The sequence below is a fragment of the Lissotriton helveticus genome, chromosome 3_1 (genome assembly GCF_964261635.1).
Source record: "Lissotriton helveticus chromosome 3_1, aLisHel1.1, whole genome shotgun sequence".
Lineage (NCBI taxonomy): Eukaryota > Metazoa > Chordata > Amphibia > Caudata > Salamandridae > Lissotriton > Lissotriton helveticus.
In genome coordinates this window covers 3354126-3373128 of record NC_136061.1, presented here as the reverse complement: position 1 = coordinate 3373128, position 19003 = coordinate 3354126, and the positions used below count along the sequence as shown (strand labels likewise).

Genomic DNA, 19003 nt, shown 5'->3' with positions numbered 1-19003 from the left:
CAGTAAGTCCAAGGGAATTTATATCACCTTACTCAAATATCAAAATATGCCGAAAATCGCGGAGGCTGCTCTTTATCCTCAACTCATAAATTCTTCGTGTGTGGAAATACACATTTCACGATGTCATAATTTAAAATATCCTTACGTGGTGGGTTCTCCGGCGTGCCGTCCTCGTCGCCAAAATTGTAAAGTAGACACACCGTAAATGCTTAAAGGTGTTACTTTATGTGTTGTAAATACGACACGCCGGGCAGCGCTCCGGTCACCAGCTCAATCACATTGACAGCTGCAACTGTCCTTATCAACGAGACTAACTGTCAGATAAGGCAACACGCCATCTGACGTAAAGTATGCTAATAGGGTCGCGCGGCAGAGACGGGAACATGCAAGGGACAATAACAAGAGGGAAGTGTACCTACGTCACTCGCATGCAAATGTGGGGTCGCGCGGCAGGGACGGGAACAAGGGAGGATAAATGCAGATTGGGAAAAGTACCAACGTAACAATGGCGTATCCAATGTACTGCTTTATTTTGCAGGGACTCGTTGCTCTCGAATTCATGCGTAGTAGAACATTTTGGGACTTTGACCATATATACTTTTGGGGGATTGTCCCCCTGGGGGGTAGGCGAGTGGTTTTTATAGACCCCAGCCTGGATGTTCATTGCGAGAAAAGGGTGTTGGTGATGAGAGGTTATGTCAATGTTAGAAGAACTAGAAGGGGCCCCTGATGGTTTAATCGCATCAGCAAAAGATTTTTTTTTGTTATGATTTAAAGTAGCGCTCTGAGAATAAGGGCCTTTTGCCGGATTTGGCGGCTTGAGATGACCCCCACCTCCCGCCCAAAGTAGAGAACTACTCTGCTGCCCATTTGTGAGAGTGGGATGTACTGAATCAGAACGGTGAATATGAGAGCAGGTGGCTGGAGAAGGAGGCTCAACCCTATGGTTTAGCCCCATCACCAGTATCCTTAATGACTCCACCACCTTTCGAAGTAAACCAACGATCTGAGTCAAGTCCTTGTTTAAACCTGCACAATTACACTTATGTGGTAAATCAGTAATAACACTAAACATTGGTTCACATTTTGAGGGAAGTGGACTTTCCTCATCAGGTATTTCCAAGGCAGCAAACCTGTTAGTACGAACAATAGTAGTTATCTGCTTATCTCCGCCCTGTCCTCCTAATTCTACTGCAACACATAAATCTACAGATGGAAAGGGGCAAGCCTCTAGGGTCGGTTCCTTGAGCTGGTCGAGTATTGGACCAGAATGAATGCAACCAGATGTTTCTCGTGATTTCTTAAATATTGATGGAATTACTCTCTTAGTTTTGCTAGCAGATAGCCCCTGTGGATTATTACTGTACATGTCTACAGCAGCGGTTTTTGCCCCTAAAATCTCATCACAATTGCTAACTATCGACTCTATCCTATCTAATAAACAATTGCTGGCTGCGTGCCTTATATTCCTAGCCTTTTTCCCTTTTTTACCGCCACAGGAACCTCCTGAGTTGTCCCCCCCTCCCTCCATTGATTTCTTCTAGCCCATAGCAGTAACTATGATTCCTCAATATGAAGTAGAATAGGCAATGAGCATATAATAGGTCGTTAGTGTATGGATAAAGAGCTGGCCGCCACAGTACGCACCTCTTTTGAAATAATGAACAATAGGAGAAATAACAAGGGAGAAAAAGAAAAAATGTATATGAAGTCCGTTGAATTGAATACAAAGTGGGACAGAGCACCTTGAGTCCTGCAGCAAAATGTCAGAGGGGTGGCCCTGCCCTGCCTCTTACGGGCGATGACGGGCAAGTACGGGCCCACCCTTGACCCGGGCTTCGCCCGGCGTGAACTGCACGCATTCCGCGGAGCAGGTTGCGTGAGCAGCTAAGTATCCGGTGGTGGTGGGAGGGGCTGGAGGAGGCCGCTGGTTTGCCCCGCTGGATCCTGGGCTCAGAAGTCCTCTGCCCGTAACAAGGAGCCCCCAACTGAGCTGCTAGGGATACGTCGCACGCGGAGCGGGTGGTTCGAGCAGCTAAGTATCTGGTGGTGGTGGGAGGGGCTGGAGGAGGCCGCTGGTTTGCCCTGCTGGAGCCTGGTCTCAGAAGTCCTATGCCTGCAACAAGGAACCCCCAACTGAGCTGCTAGCGATGCTATGTTTTGTTATGCTATGCTTTGTTTTGTTATGTTATGCTATGTTTTGTTATGTTATGCTATGTTTTGTTCTGCTATGTTTTGTTGTGTTTTGTTATGCTATGCTATGTTTTGTTATACTATGCTATGTTTTGTTTTGCTATGCTTTGTTATGTCATGCTATGCTTTGTTTTGTTATGCTATGTTTGTTTATGCTATGTTTTGTTGTGTTTTGTTATGCTATGCTTTGTTGTGTTTCCAATGCTATGTTGTAGTGTAGTTCCTATATTCCCAATAGGCTCTGCGCATTGGAATAGTGTATCCTGTAGTTTAGACGTAGGACTGAAGTCGACTAGGTCTCTACCGAATATACTAGACTTAATTGTGTGTGTGCCAGCTAGCTCAGAGGTCACTAGAAACTTTCTCGAATGAACCAGAAGGGATTAGTTTCTGACAACTTTGTTTCCCAAGAATAAGAAATATTTCTCTAGTGTCGCGGAAACAATAGATAGGTTTTTCACTCAGTCAATTGTGCATGCTTCTTTTCACCAGAGGTGCAGAGAAAATAGAGAGACAGGCCTTTTCAATAAAATGTATTTATTGAACAGTCTTTTTTCTCAAGCATAAGAAATGAACTGCTGCAATCGTAATACTTGTTGTAAAGTACAAACCATACAGTACGAAGAGTATTATAAAATAATACTGTAAATGCATGATATGGTTTCTGAGCCATAAAATATATAAAATACATTCATTGATCAATAATGACTAAAAGTACTCAACTGGTGCTTCTAAAATACTCCTACCCAGGTGTACCTAACCTAGGTCTAGTACAAGGGAAGAAGTAAGTATGGTGTAGCTTAGTTTCAGTATTCTTTGCCAAGAATCTAATCCAAGAATTCTCCTAGGGTCTAATCAGCTCCATACCTTGGTCTTAGAATGTAGGAGGTCTGGTATCTCTCTCTCAGGACTCGATTTCCCAGCAACCTTCAAGGGTAGCCTAGAAGGACTGGAGCTGGATTTCTCGGCTGGAGAAAATACAGCGTCTCTCAGTGCTTCAGTTGGGGGGGTCGGGCTTCCTTCGGCACTTGCTGCAGCAGGGTGCGTCAGGCAAGTAGATAGTCGAACTGCTCCAAACCACTGTGTGTTTGTTTGAACAAGTGTGGGCATATTTATACCTTGAAGGTGCCGAGTTTGATGTAAGATTGAACATAATAATGTCTTTAGAGACTTAATTTTCTGAAAACTCCATGAGTTCTCGGATAAATCAATAGTCATGCAGTGGAAGGTCCCTCACTGCTAAAGGCAGGTTTTTCCAAGAAATCGTTGTAGAATTTCTGAACTAGTGAAAGTAGCCAAACCGTATTAGGACTATGTGAGCTATGTCCTAATATGGTTATGATTTCTATGTCGGGAAAATATACACTAGGGTCCTAAAACGATATACAACACCCACTCCACATATTATGTCTAATATTACTAAATCTATAAGCATAAAAAACATAACTAAAGCATGTGTTCATAATCCCACCCAAAATACATGAAATGCACCAAGACATGGTTCATACACATACATGAGTCATAATGAACTATAAAATGACATTTATGAAATGGCTCTAAATTTATAGAAGAAAAAAGGTTGAGACCATTCCATAGCATAATATATAAACTGTTATTGTTTTCATGGGATAATGCCAAATATTGTCGATAGGAAGTATCAAATGAATTTCTTGTTCTCTAAGACTAGTTCTACTTTAAGCCGATTACTTCATGCCAAGTGAAAAACAGTTCTATTCTAAAAAAAGTTCAAATGTAGATTGTAGAAACATAGAGTTCCCAAGTTGGAGCGTTTGTTTTGAAAAACCCAAAGGCCGAATTTCAGAGTTCATGGAACGCTGTGTGCACCTTTCAAAAGTTATTCTCGGTGTCGGGAGAAAACATCAAATCATGTAAGCTGGCAAATAAACCGTCTACCACAGTTGGTGAAAGTGGAACAACTTCATCAATTAGATCAAATGTGCATAAATTTGAAGCATCGCCGTCAGCATCATCCGCATTAGCAATGTTCGCTGTAGATGGTACATGTGTGCCTGTTGTTCCATGTACCTCACCAATAGCTGGATTCGCCAGTGAGATCTCAATGAATGCCGTCATCAGGACTGGCAGCCATTGGGGGCAACACGATGCATGAGTCGTTACCGGACCCAGCAAAGTGTCAGCATCCGTTGGCAGTGCTGATGGAAGTGTAAGACAAATGTCTAATACGCATTCTACTCCGCAAAGCAGGCATCGTAGAACAGGTAAGATGCAATCTTGCCAGATTGGTCTGAATGAAAGGAACCAAGTGGTATTCAGATCTCTTAAACGAGCCAAGCCAAGAATCTGTGTAATTCTATCATGATACCGCATGGCCAGGAGAGCCCGTTCCATTGTAGTCTGGGTATCGTCGGTGACTGGATTTGCCATATCGGAGCAGAAGGAACAAAAATAGAATTCCTGCTACGAGTCCCAAAATGAGAGGCAGACCACCAAACACAGAGTGCACGAAATTTGGAAAAATGCAGAGGACTGCTTCGAATGGTGTTAATAGTCCTGAAAAGATCGTCTTAAATACATGTGCGATGCCACTGGTGTCAGACATGTTTAAGATTTGATCTAACATTTCTGCAAAATGTACTGGGCAAATTGTTGATAATAATGCATGTATCTCTACAGAAGTCCTTGCAACTTGCAGATCATACGTTTCTCTAGAAGAGGTCAGTGGCACAGTTTTTTGCAAAAGAATGGCTTTCATTGTGCTTAAAGTATCAATTCGTATAGAAGAGATATTCAGTGAAGGCCATCATGCCGTCTCCCCATCTGTCTTGCTTTTTGGATACAATACTTGCATACAACAAGTGACCCTGGCCGACACACTAACTAGATAGGCTTTTCCTGGCAACATGCCACAACAGCTGTGATCATTGAGCATAACGTAGCTGCCATTGGAAAGCTGTCTGAAAATTGGGTCTATCACATCTGCTGGACTACCGTGCATGTGGCAAGAAAGGTTATTTAAATAACCTTCGGAGGCTCCATGTAAATTAATACCTTCACGTAAAAGTGTACCGCTTAGTGAATTTTTAAAATTTTTTGTACTAAGAAATACCTCCTTTCCCCAACTCCAACATTTGTGTGTGTATGGTAAATTCCAGGTTGACTTAATGTATCCCTTACCCAACCTTTCATACAGGCCTGCTTGTATATGCCGTACACAATACTGAAATTTGAAAATCGTCACTGGTATCGTGATGGTGCCATGTATTATCCGTTCTACGACAGGTTTCTCAGAAACTGTTAATGGTAATCTTTCCAGTTTTTTAATGCTCAGCACCGTATTGTCTGCTCCTCTTTGTGCCAAAGAGATTTGTTTATTTGTAAGGTTAAAGACAGTAAACAATGACGTGGTATTGGTTAAACGCCATGGCACGTAGCCTGAACGGAGATTTTGTAACGTCCAGTCTAGCATCATTATAGAACGTAATTGGGACTGGCCATGTTGTAACATTAGCAAATCCTGTTCTATTATGTCAATAGCAGGTGATACAATGCTGTCCTCTTGCCCATAGCAGTAACTATGATTCCTCAATATGAAGTAGAATAAGCAATGAGCATATAATAGGTTGTTAGTGAATGGATAAAGAGCTGGCCGCCACAGTACCTCTGGAGGACAAAGTCGTTAACCCATTGTCCACTACAGAGAGAGCTTTCTCCAAATTAATACGATCAATTTCTGCAGTTTCCATTTGTGTGATTTTCCAAGCTTTGTTGTATGCCCCATATAAACCGGCGTATATAAAATGTTTTTGACGTTGTTTACGAGGCCCAAGTAAGAAGTCTCGTAAGTCAACGCCTTCTTTAAGTAAAGTTAAGTGTTGTTTCATTTCTGGAAGTGTGGATTTCTGTAGCCACTCAAGTCATAGTTTTCCTACACTGTAAGTTGTTACTATCCCTGGATGTTGTCTCTTGAAATATCTTGGATCTGGCCTATTCATTTTTAACCCTTGTGTTTTGTTCATGAATCTATCTTGACAGTTATTTGTGTCTATGGGCCAGATTAACCATTTTCTCCAATCAGGATTAGTTCTGTTGTGTTATAACATCTGTTTTATGTCTACCTCCTCATCTGCAGTGTCATTACTGTTAGGTGTGGCTCTATGTATGGACGGTTTGTTTAAATCTTTTATCTTAGCTATGCCAAGACATGATGTGTGTTGAACAGTGTCATTTAAAAATATTATTTGTTCTGGAATAATGCAGGCTCTGAACAAGGCTTCTAAACCTTGCACCTGCCATTCTTTTGTGCCCCAGACAGTTTTTGTCTCAATATTGTCTTTCCAAAAGTTAAACCTTAATGTAGACAGCTGAGCATAAAAGTTCGCAGAATAAATTTGTTTAGTATTGGTCAACATGTTTTTCATTCCTTGCTATTTATATTTTTAAAATAAAACGTTTCTGGATTTGTCACATTAAAACCTGATAAGTATGGAAACTTCTCTAAAAATGTTTTAGAGTTGGTGGCGTTGGACAATCTTCCCATTGATTGTAAGAAAACACATTTCTAGGGTTTGCAGATTTGTGAAAATAATGGTGACCATAATGATTATAACAATACAGTTCTTCATAACTTGATGAACCATCTAAGTGTTCATGTTTCTGAAATTTTGCTGACATTTCTAAGTATGACATCATATTATTAACAGTTTCAAAGTCCCAATCCTCAGAAAAAATGCTTGGTGAAACAAAGTCACTTAAAGAAACCTTAAACTGGTGTAGAATTTTCAACAATTCCACCGGGCCATAAATGTCATAATCAGTTGTGTCCCATGCTGTACCACCAGGTATAGGAACGGCTCTCTACGCTCAGGATGAGATGACTTGTAAGGTTGCAGGAGCAAGTTGATGTTTTTACTTGCTGTGTCCATTTTACTGTATTTTCCATCTCTCATTTGTCCCAAACTTAAAACAAGAATGAGCCATAGCGGGAGAAAAAGTACACCTAATCCAATCCAAAATTCAACCCATGGCAACACCAGATATGTTTTCTCAAGTTGATGAAAGAGTTCTGTTATTTTTTCTTTAAAAAGTTTTTTTGCTGGCGTTATTTCTGGTTCACTGGGATCCGCAGAAAAGTTATCGAAGTTGATAAAAAAGCCAGAGCCAGTTCTGTCAATAGTTGGTATCGCATCCGGATTCTTTGAAATCGCAGTAGTTGCTTCCTCCTTTGACATGTTTGTATAGTCAGATGCTACATCATTGTAGACAGGAGTTTCTTGACGAACTGATATTTGGGTATCAAGAGGGACGAGTTTCATGGCTTTGTTGCATAGTCCTTCTTTTCTCACTGGAGGTTTATCAAATGTGATAAGTCTTTCAGTTTGAACCTCTTGTATAGTAGCTAGATTTGGTTGTCTGCTACTTCTTGGGAGTCCACTGGGCCTACTACTTATTATCGGCCACATGATTGAGGTTTTACCAGGTCGATTGATACTGTTCTGTTCTCCCTTTTTCCAGCAAATGGCGGTGGTAACACTGATCTTGTTCCAAGGATTGCTGAGACAGGTACTGCTTTTCTATAAGAAGGCCCACATTCCTTCTTCACTGCGATCTTTTCCTTGACTAGATCCCCAATCTTTGGAATCCAGACAGATCTTGCTGGGACAGGTGGTTTTTCTTCAGTGGTCATTGGGCTTTGTGTTGTGTTACTCAGACTTCTACTCGTTTCATTTAAGTCCTATAAAACATCCAAACGGTCTTTGATATCAAGGGTTTCTGTTCCACCACTGAAGTATGACAATCAAGATCCTGGATGAGCATTCTAGTACCAAATAGTAATTCATATAGAGTGATTCCCCCCCGAGAATTTCTTGGCAGATTATTAAGACTACGTTGGAGACTATTTAGATGTTTGACCCACCCGTCACCCGAACCTAATACACTAGCTGTTATAGATTGCTTTATGTCACGGTTTTTTCTTTCCACTACTGCACTTCCCTCAGGATGGAATGGCCTCGAAAACCACAATGCAACGCCCAAGCTGGCCATGGCCTCCTTGTAGGCCCTAGAGCTAAACGCAGGACCCTGGTCAGAATGTAGCGTGCCGATTATGTATGTAACGATAAAGACTCGCAAATCTTTTATAACAGTTCTGGCGTCAGCCGAGCGCTGGGGCCACATCCAAATTAATCTTGTCTTAATATTTGTGGGACCGCATTCGTCTAAAGTGACGTCTGCATGTAGATATTCTAATGCTGTTTAGCAATGGTGTCTGAACCAGGCTGGATACACTGTTGCCAGGCATCTGGTTGTTTTCAAAGCTATGGTCCTCGTGACAGGCATCGCAGTTAATTCCAAATTCGTAAACTTGGACGCTCATTCCTGGCCACCAGTACCTTTTCTGTAACTCTATTAGATATATTAAGATCCCTTGATGTATCAGACCCTCTCCCATATGTGCTTCGTGAACCAATACACTTCTCTCGCTCCTGTTTGGAATTACTCTATCCCCCACTCCAGGGATTCGAGCAAATTGAACTGAGTTTGCATCAATTATGTATGTATTACCGAGTGGATAGTTTAGAGGTAATGCTGCATAGTTTACTATCATTGAGGAATTGACTGCTAGCATTGTTTCACCGTCTATTTTCATTTTTGAACGAGTGATTGCAGCTACGGAAGCTGTTTGCACAGCTGCCTTCGCGACCTCATCAGCCAATGAATTTCCTTCAACCTGAACGCCATCACACTGATGACTCAGTGTATGAATCATGTGAGTCTTTTGTAGTTCTTTTTGTTAAAGAACTACTTGTTCCCATAGTAGCTTATGCTTAATTGTGCCACCTTTAGCATCTTTGAAACCGTTTTGAACCCAGTTCTGCAAATATTCGTTGTAAGATTGAACGCATTAATACGAATCGCACACTATGAGTGTGGGGAATTCGCAATCGGTATTTTCAAGCGCCATCTTGAAAGCCTGTAGTTCAGCTCGCTGAGCTGTACTGTCTCCGAGTGATTGAGTTTTAGTGACCATTGGTCTGAATCTACAATCTCGCCTGTGACCTTTAACAATCGCGCACTATAGGATTGTTTACCCCCAATTGCGGGCTGTGCTGAGCCGTCTGTATAGATTATACAGGTGTAATGTTCAAGGGGCAGAATTTCAGTCGGCAGAGGACATTCTAATTCGTATTGTAGGAATTCTTGTGTTTTTAAATACGGGTCAAAAACTTATTGAACGTCTGTTGCAGCAAGAGAATTAACCCATTGTATCCATCTTTGATGTAAAGCTTTAGCATTTGGAATGCTTTCCTTTGTCACCACCTCTAAGGCAGGTGAAGTGAATTTTATTTCAGCTTGTGTGTAGAAGTGTGATTTGTATGCTATTGGTACCGTCTCACCTTCGTTAAACGTTAGGTATGTGAATCCGCATCTCCCTGGGATGATTCGGATCACAAGGTTACGCACGTTGTCGCGTGTTTGTAACTGTGTTTTTGCTAACATGTCCGTTTGCAATGAATGCAAAATTTCTGTGTGTTTTTGTGTCCAATCGGTAGGTTTGAAATCAGGTTTGATTAGTTCGTAGAGAGGTTTAACCCTTAACATAACATAATAGAACATAAGTTCTTCCAAAATTCAGGAAACCTAGAATTGACTGTACGTTTTTCAGCGTTTTTGGAGGTTGTAGCAACGCACATTTTTCTAAAAAGTTGGCCTCCACGCTTTTGCCTTCACTTGATAACTCATATCCCAAAAATAGGATGTTGAGGTGGGCAATTTGTGATTTCTTAAAATTGAATTTATACCCTTCAGAAGCAAACCAAAGTATAATGTTGTTCACTCTTTTCAAGTGCACGTCCAAATCATTGTCCGTAGGATAGATGTCATCGATATAGGATAATGCCTCATCATCGCACGTTTGTAGTAACTCTGTTACTCTGGCTGAAAATAACCCTGGACTATTCTTGCATCCCTGGGGGAGACGGCAAAATTGTCCCTGTGTCCCCATTATTGAGAAAGCGGTCAAATGCCAGCTTTCTAGTGCAATGTTTTGACAAAAGAAACCATTTGAGATATCTAATGTAGTTTTATATTTTTTGCCCACAATGTTATTCATCAGTGCTGCACTATGTGCATTTTGTACTGCAAAGGTTTTGCAACAAGAGTTTAGATGTCTGTAATCCAAAACTAGACGCTATGAATTGTCTGGTTTGGAGACAGGAAACAAAGGATTGTTCATTGATGAGGTGCATGTTTCAATCAGCCCTTGGTGTTCTAGTTGATTTAAGATCTCCCTGATCTGTTTTTTAGCTTCCTGTTTTACAGGATATTGCCTTTGCATTGTTGGTTGTGTTTTTAACTGGATCTTATGTTGAGGGGAATCCTACATGATTTTTGTATAATGCTGGGGCCTTGGCTACACCCATTTCCTGGCATAGGTGTATTTTTTATGAATCAGAATGTGATTTGAGAAGGCTGGCATAATTATATCTTCACCATGTAGGCACTCCCTGACAAATTCAAGTGGCCAGTCTTGTTCAGCTAGAAGAATGTCATAACCCTTAGATAGCCTCTCCCAAAATATTGCTTTAATTTTTCTAGTTATGTCCCCCTCCATCCGGAGTGTTACTTCATATAACTTATGTGGTACACTAACCCTGGTATCTGCAGTTTCAACTTCGATGCATTCATTCAAGTCCACTGTCTCCAGATGATCCTTCAGTATCTTGCGAGCTATGGTGACCTCTGCTGCGCTGTCTACCATTGTCTGGGCCCACTCCCCGTTCTTGAGTTGTGTCCTCAAGATCCTCAGCATGTCTGATCTTTAGACTTGCTTCCTTGTTTTTGGTGAATTGACTTTTCTTAGTTTTTGGAACGTGTTGTTCGTCTTTGGACTTCACACGTTCTTCTTTTTGTTCTGATTGTCCTCTTCAGATTTCTGCGAGGAAGTCTGAAAGGTACGAGAGGAACGTGTATCATTATCTTGATATCTATCAGGTTTTCTTAAATTATCCCTATTTCTGAGGTTATACCTCTTTTTAGAGGGCTCTTGTTGAGGAGACCTTCCTCTGGACTGAGATTATTTTTAATAAAAACTTTTTCAGGATTTTCAGTTAGTTGTGGTTTTACTGGTTTCCCACACAAACTATTTTTACCTAGTTCTTCATATGATTTTTCAATAATTCTGGCAAGTTCAACAGGTTGCTCTGTTATATCTGTTTCTTTTACTTTTTGACGGATTGCCACAAGCGCTGCTTCACCTTTGATGTTGGCTAATAGTATAGCCGAGACCTGTTTGAAATCTTTCAGTAATTTCACACCCAGATTTAAGGCCGGTTCTGGATCATATTCATTTTGAATCTGTCTTGGAATGTCTGGTATTACTGCCATAGACGGGACACCATGTGTTTTTGTGTAGATTGAAGCAAAGACTGTACCCCCTGTGTCGCAGTCCTCTATGTGTGGTGCAATCCCCATTGGTAAATAGATTGTTAGAATCCTGTGTTTCTTATGAGGTGTACTATCAGGGAATACTGCCTCTATTTGAGTAATTTTTTCAGCTAACCAGAACGGAATTTGTTCCCGTTTTGCGGGTAATTTACCAATGACTGACTGTATAGTCTGTGGTGTCATTTTGTTTGTGTTCGCCTGATGAGGGATGTGCTGTGGAATTCTTACAGCTGGTTGGACTGTTAAAGTCCTCATGACATATTGAACCAACTGCCTGTGAATTTTAATTAGCTGTTTTAGCTGAGCTAACAGTTCTGGACCTGTCATTCTTTTAATGTCAGGGTGTGGTGTATAGCTGGCTAGTACCGGCCATGTTGCTCCTGGTCTACCTAGTGGACCGAGCCTCGTAATGTGATTTTGATGTTGTAGGGCGCCATTAAAACAGAGCTGATACTCTTGGTAAGTTAGTGGAATTTCAACGTCCTCAAAAGGAACGTATTCCTCTCATTTATAGAAGTGGAACTTGTGTGTTACTGCATTTGCTGCAGGAAACAGAATCCATGAATAGAATACCTCTGTCTGCCGATATTCATGTGCCTCTATAACAAATATTACTTTACCACCTCTTGGTGATACCCAATTTTCTATGAGTTTTATAGTAATTGTTTTCCTTATATTTACCGGGATGAGTAAAGCATCCAGGTCATTTTGTTGGAAATTTGTGTCATTCAAAACTACTCTCTCCCTTTCGTCGTCACTCTCTGACATTTTGTTGACTGAAAGTTTGCAGAGCAAGTTTCAAGGAAACAAAGATTAGTTGCACAATATTTTGGAACAATGTATCCTTCAACGTTGAACAAACCAAAAATTAATACATAGGATTTTCGTCCTACTCAGTTATGGCGGACATTATGTCCTTTAACCCACTCCAGACGTCTTTTGGGGGTCTGTGTGAAAAGCACGACTGAGTTACTCTAGTATCTAGCGCTAAATTATCGCCTTACCAAACGTTGGGCGCCATGTAGTGTAGTTCCTATATTCCCAATAGGCTCTGCGCAGTGGAATAGTGTAGCCTGTAGTTTAGACGTAGGACTGAAGTCGACTAGGTCTCTACCGAATATACTAGACTTAATTGTGTGTGTGCCAGCTAGCTCAGAGGTCACTAGAAACTTTCTCGAATGAACAAGAAGGGATTACTTTCTGACAACCGCTTAAAACATGACAACTTTGTTTCCTAGGAATAAGAAATATATCTCTAGACTCGCGGAAACAATAGATAGTTATTTCACTCGGTCAATTGTGCATGCTTCGTTTCCCCAGAGTTGCAGAGAAAATAGAGAGACGGGCGTTTTCAATAAAATGTATTTATGGAACAGTCTTTTTTTCTCAAGCACAAGCATAAGAAATGAACTGCTGCAATCATAATACTTGTTGTAAAGTACAAATCGTACAGTACAAAGAGTATTATAAAATAATACAATAAAAAGATGATATGGTTTCTGAGCCATGAAATATATAAAATACATTCATTGATCAATAATGACTAAAAGTACTCAACTGATGCTTCTAAAATACGCCTACCCCGGTGTACCTAACCTAGGTCTAGTACAAGGGAAGAAGTAAGTGAGGTGTAGCTTAGTTTCAGTATTCTTTGCCAAGAATCTAATCCAAGAATTCTCCTAGGGTCTAATCAGCTCCTTACCTTGGTTTAGAATGCAGGAGGTCTGGTATCTCTCTCTCAGGACTCGATTTCCAAGCAACCCGCAAGGGTAACCTGGAAACACTGGAGCTGGATTTCTCGGCTGGAGAAAATACAGCGTCTCTCAGTACGTCAGCTGGAGGGTCGGCTTCCTTCAGCACTTGCTGCAGCAGGGCGCGTCGGGCAAGTAGATAGTCGAACTGCTCCAAACCACCGTGTGTTTGTTTGGACAAGTGTGGGCATATTTATACCTTGAAGGTGCCGAGTTTTACGTAAGATTGGACATATTAATGTCATTGGAGACTTAGGGGCAGATTCATGTTGGGAATGCGCCACGTTTGCGTCACGCAACTGCGGCGTAAACGTGGCGCATCCCTACGACCCATTTACAACGTGACGCATCTAGGCAGATACATCATGTTGTAAAGCCCTGCGCCACTTGTGGGCGTTCTGGCGCAGGGTGGGCGTTCCGGGGCAGGTGCGCCTCGCAAAAGTGGCTGAGTGAAATCTATAAGATTTCACTCAGTCACTTTCAGGCCAATGCTGCGTCAAAACCCTGCGCCTGCTTGAAGCAGGCGTAGGTCTTGACGCAGCATTGTAAAGATGGGGCACCCCCGAGCCTTGCTGGAGCTGCGTCGCGCTTGCGACGCAACTCCAGCAATGCGCCACCTTTACGGCACAGATGCGTCACGCATCAGTGGCGTTTTTGCCCCATGGTGCGCCGCATTGTAAATGCGGCGCACCATGGGTGGCGGAGCAGCGGCGCAAAATAACTGGCGCATCTCTGGGGATGCGCCAGTTATCATAAATCTGCCCCATAATTCTCTGAAAACTCCAAGATTTCTTGGATAAATCAATATTCATGCAGTGGAAGGTCCCTGACTGCTGAAGGCGGGTTTTTCCAAGAAATCGTAGATTTTCGGAACTAGTGGAAGTAGCCAAGCCATATTAGGACTATGTGAGCTATGTATTAATATGGTTATGATTTCTATGCCTATATAAGGATACAGTATTTTATACCTCTATAAGGGCATAAATCGGGAAAATTACAGTAGGGTCCTAAAATGCTATACAACAATATTTTGTTTTGTTATGCTATGTTTTGTTTTGCTATCCTATGCTTTGTTTTGTTATGCTATGCTATGTTTTAGTATCCTATGCTTTTTTTTGTTATGCTATGCTATGTTGTGTTTTGTTATGCTATGCTGGTGAGGGTGAGGGAGGGTGAGTGAGGGGTTGTAAGGGTGAGGGGGGTGAGGGTAAGGGGGTGTGAGGGTGAGGGGGTGTGAGGGTGAGGGTGCGTGAGGGTGAGAGGGTTGTGAGGGTGAGAGGGTTGTGAGGGTGAGGGGGTGTGAGGGTGAGTGAGTGTGTGTGAGGGTGTGTGAGGGTGAGAGAGTGTGAGGGTGAGGGGATGCGAGGGTGAGGGTGTGAGGGTGTGTGAGGGTGTGAGGGTTTGTGAGGGTGAGGGGGTGAGTGGGTGGGAGGGTGAGTGAGGGTGAGGGTGTGTGAGGATGAGGGGGTGTGAGGAGAAGGGATGTGAGGGGGAGGGGGTGTGAGGGTGTGAGGGTGAAGGGGTGTGAGGGTGAGGGTGTGCGACGGTGAGTGAGGGGGTGTGAGGGTGTGTGAGGATGTGAGGGTGAGGGTGTGTGATGGTGAGGGGGTGAGAGGGTGTGTGAGGGTGAGTGAGGGTGAGGGTGTGTGAGGGTGAGGGGGTGTGAGTAGAGGGATGTGAGGGGGAGGGGGTGTGAGGGTGTTTGAGGGTGAGGGGGTGTCAGGGGATGTGAGGGTGTGAGAGGGTGTGAGGGTGAGGGGGTGAGGGTGTGTGAGGGTGAGGGAGGGTGTGTGAGTGTGTGTGAGGGTGTGAGGGTGTTAGGGTGAGGGGGTGAGGGTGTGTGTGGGTGTGTGAGGGGGCTGAGTGTATGTGAGGGTGAGGGGGTGTGAAGGGGGTGTGAAGGGGGTGTGAGGGTGAGGGGTGTGAAGGTGAGGGGGTGTGAGGGTGGGTGAGGGTGAGTGAGGGTATGTGGAGGTGGGAGGGTGAGGGGTGTATGAGGGGGTGAGGGTGAGGGGGTGTGAGGGTGTGATGCTGTGTGGGGTGAGAGGGTGAGTGAGGGTGTGTGAGGGTGTATGAGGGTGTGAGGGTGAGAGGGTGTAAGGGTGAGGGGGTGGGAGGGGTGAGGGTGAGGGGGTGTGAGGGTGAGGGCATGTGAGGGTGTGTGAGGGTGAGGGTGTGTGTGAGTGTGAGGGGGTGTGAGGGTGAGGGGGTGGGAGGGTGAGTGAGGGTGAGGGTGTGTGTGGGTGAGGGGGTGTGAGGGTGTGTGAAGGTGAGTGTGTGAGGGTGAGGGCATGTGAGGGTGAGGGTGGGTGAGGGTGAGGGTGTGTTAGGGGGTGAGGGGTGTGAGGGTGAGGGGATGTGAGGGTGTGAGGCTGTGTGGGGTGAGAGGGTGAGTGAGGATAAGTGAGGGTGTGTGAGGGTGAAGGTGTGTGAGGGTGTGTGAGGGTGAGGGTGTGTGAGGCTGAGGGGGTGTGAGAGTGAGGGTGTGTGTGAGGGTGAGGGGGTTGTGAGGGAGAGGGGGTGTGAGGGTGAAGGTGTGTGAGGGTGTGTGAGGGTGAGGGGGTATGAGAGTAAAGGTATGTGTGAGGGAGAGGGGGTTGTGAGGGAGAGGGGGTGTGAGGGTGAGGGTGGGTAAGGGTGGGTGAGGGTGAGAGGTTGTATGAGTGTGAGAGGGTGTGTGAGGGTGAGGGGGTGTGTGAGGGTGAGGGGGTGTGAGGGAGTGTGAGGGAGTGTGAGGGAGTGAGGGAGGGTGAGGGGATGTGAGGGTGAGGGGTGTGAGGGGGTGTGAGGGTGTTTGAGGGTGTGTGAGGGTAGATGTGTGTGAGGGTGAGGGTGTATGAGGGTGAGGGTGTATGAGGGTGAGGGTGAGTGAGGGTGTGAGGGTTGTGAGGGTGAGGGGGTGAGGGTAAGTGAGGGTGTGTGAGGGTGAGGGGTGAGGGTGAGGGTATGTGAGGGTGAGGGTGAGGGGGTGTGAGGGTGAGGGGTTGTGAATGTGAGGGTGAGTGAGGGTGTATGAGGGTAGGTGATGGTGTGGGTGAGTGAGGGTGTGTGAGGGTGTGTGAGGTTGAGAGGGTGAGGAGGTATGAGGGTGAGGGTCAGAAGTAAATGGTGGCAGGGCAGCCATCATAAGACGGAGAGAAACACAAATGTTAAGATAACAGTGCTCGAATGAGATGTGAGGAGGTGGAAATGGGATTAAAGGAGAAAGGATGAAAAGTTAAGTAGGAAAGAGGCCAGAAAGGAGACACAGAGGAGTGGTGTGTGTCGCATAAACAGGGAAAAGCAGAAAAGAATGAAGATGGATCCGAGAGGGTGCAAGTAGGGTCACATGCAGGAGAAGGAAGACTCGTTAGGAGAGTGTGATGAAGGTGATGCTAGAGAGAACAAACAAGAGGACACGAGGGTGCAGAAAAAAGAGCATAAATTAGGCATGAGCACATGCATGACAGGAGGAAGAGCAAGCGGTTCGTATGGGAAAGCCTGCTAGACAGCAAACTCTGCTGGCAAGCAACAGTCTGTGCCTTTTTTTCTAAAAGTCCAAACGTGAGAAAAACAAGCTCTGGCTTTGCGCGGAGGAGGGTGGGGGAGCGGCTTCCTTTGGAGTCTGATGCAGAGGCATGGTGTGGAGTGTGGCTGGCTCTGTGCTCGCGCCTGGCTCACACAAACTGTACGCGATCCGCAGTTGGGTAGACTTTTCGGAAGCCTTTCTATAAATCTCGCCCATCATCCCTACGGGATGGAATAGGCGAGACCTAAACAACTTTTTGGGAGTTGACTTTGGTGCTGCTCAAGTAGAAAATACACTTAGGATGAAGGCCTCCGACCACGACCACCCACTTTCAGATATCTCTCAAGAAGTACCTCTAGCAACCAGAAATCATGCTAGGGGATGCCACAACTCCCTCGTGCTTGTCATCACGCTGCTTGAATTGGAAAAATCCCACCACACAGTGATTAGTGAAATTTGGGGGAAATCAGGGTTACAAGAGTAATGCGGAGTCACCAAATTGCTCCAATTACACTTGTGTAAATAAAGTTCCACCAGGCCAAATATTCATTCTGTTTTGTGACTGAGGACATGTCATCATTAAGATGTCTGCAAAGTTTATTGACATTATTCACTTGTAATACAGTTCTTCATCCATACTTAGGCTGAACAGGTTTGTATCACTCATACTGTGTGTACAGTTTGAAGTAATTTTTCTGTGATTACTTTAAATATCCATATCCCTGTCCTCTTTTTATCTTATCTTGATATTTATGCCGCCCACCATTTGCTTTGCAGATCAGAGTGAACCTGTGAAGCAAAAGTGCAAGACAGGAATGAAGCATCAGTTCCCCAGTGGTTACTTCCTCCAGAACATCTGGCACCCTGCCTCCTGCAGCCTGACCAAGTTATATACTCAGGATGAGATTAATAGCTGCCTAAACGGAAACTTTCTCCACTTTTTCGGGGATTCCACTATGATGCAGTGGTACTTTCACCTCACTGGCCTTCTTAAAGGTAAGTCAACATCAGAACATCAGCAGCATGCACCACATTAGCCTGTATGATAAAATCATCATCTATACATTCCATATCAGCCTGTATCAGAATATCAGCAGCTGTATGCTCCATACTGGCCTTTACTGGGGCTACCATTATATGCAAAGTATATGCCAGACTAGACTATTTGCAGCTCTGCCTCAGCCTGCACCGAATTACAACACCTGCATGTCCCACGCATCCTGCAATGACAGACTGTCAGCAGCTGTGTGTCACCTGAGGCTGTTCAGATCATGAGCAGCTGTAGAGCTCATGTCTCCAGCACAGGGCTGTCAGCCCCTCTGTGTCAGATTTCAGTCTGCACCCAAGTACCAGCAGCTGTATGTCTCAACTTCAAGGGTTGAAGAGAAAGCAAGGGGAAGTGACAGCAAAATGACAGGATGTAGGAACAGAGGGTTCCCGATGTGTCTGCAGAATGAATCAGTAAGGAGGCAGAAGCGGTGTCGCATTGTCACAGTGGGCTGTGAGTCGCAGAAAGCAGAGTCTTCCTTTGCAGGTGTATCCGATCTCTTATTTCATATACTTATTTCACCTGAGGTGGTGGTCTGAGGTGTGCACAGTGACTTTGGAGGCTTCTTTGGAGATCATAAGTCCTATTTCCTGTGGTCTTGGGGGGATATGGAATGGAGATTACATAGCGTCTGGCAGAGAGGGATCTGAAGAGGTCACCTTCACATCTCCTGATGCACAGTGATGGAAGACAAGAGGTGTGAAGGTGTCACCTTCACATCTTCTGAACCAGTGATGGGAGACAAGAGATGTGAAGGTGTCACCTTCACATCTCCTGCAGCAGTGATAGAAAACAAGAGGTGTGAAGGTGTCACCTTCACATCTCCGGATGCACAGTGATGGAAGACAAGAGGTGTGAAGGTGCCACCTTCACATCTCCCGATGCAGAGTGATGGAAGACAAGAGGTGTGAAGGTGCCACCTTCACATCTCCCGATGCACAGTGATGGAAGACAAGAGGTGTGAAGGTGCCACCTTCACATCTCCGGATGCACAATGATGGAAGACACGAGGTATGAAAGTGTCACCTTCACATCTCCTGATGCACAGTGATGGAAGACAAGAGGTATGAAGGTGTC

At 44.3% G+C, this 19003-nt stretch overlaps 1 protein-coding gene across 1 annotated transcript in view; it reads left to right on the top strand.

Annotated features, from left to right (window-relative positions):
* Positions 1–19003, top strand: part of LOC144825363 (NXPE family member 2-like) — a 255453-nt gene that overhangs the window by 114283 nt on the left and 122167 nt on the right. The window contains exon 4 of the mRNA XM_078684149.1: positions 17656–17874. Coding sequence (XP_078540275.1) covers positions 17656–17874 — 219 coding nt within the window. The remainder of the gene's footprint in view (positions 1–17655; positions 17875–19003) is intronic.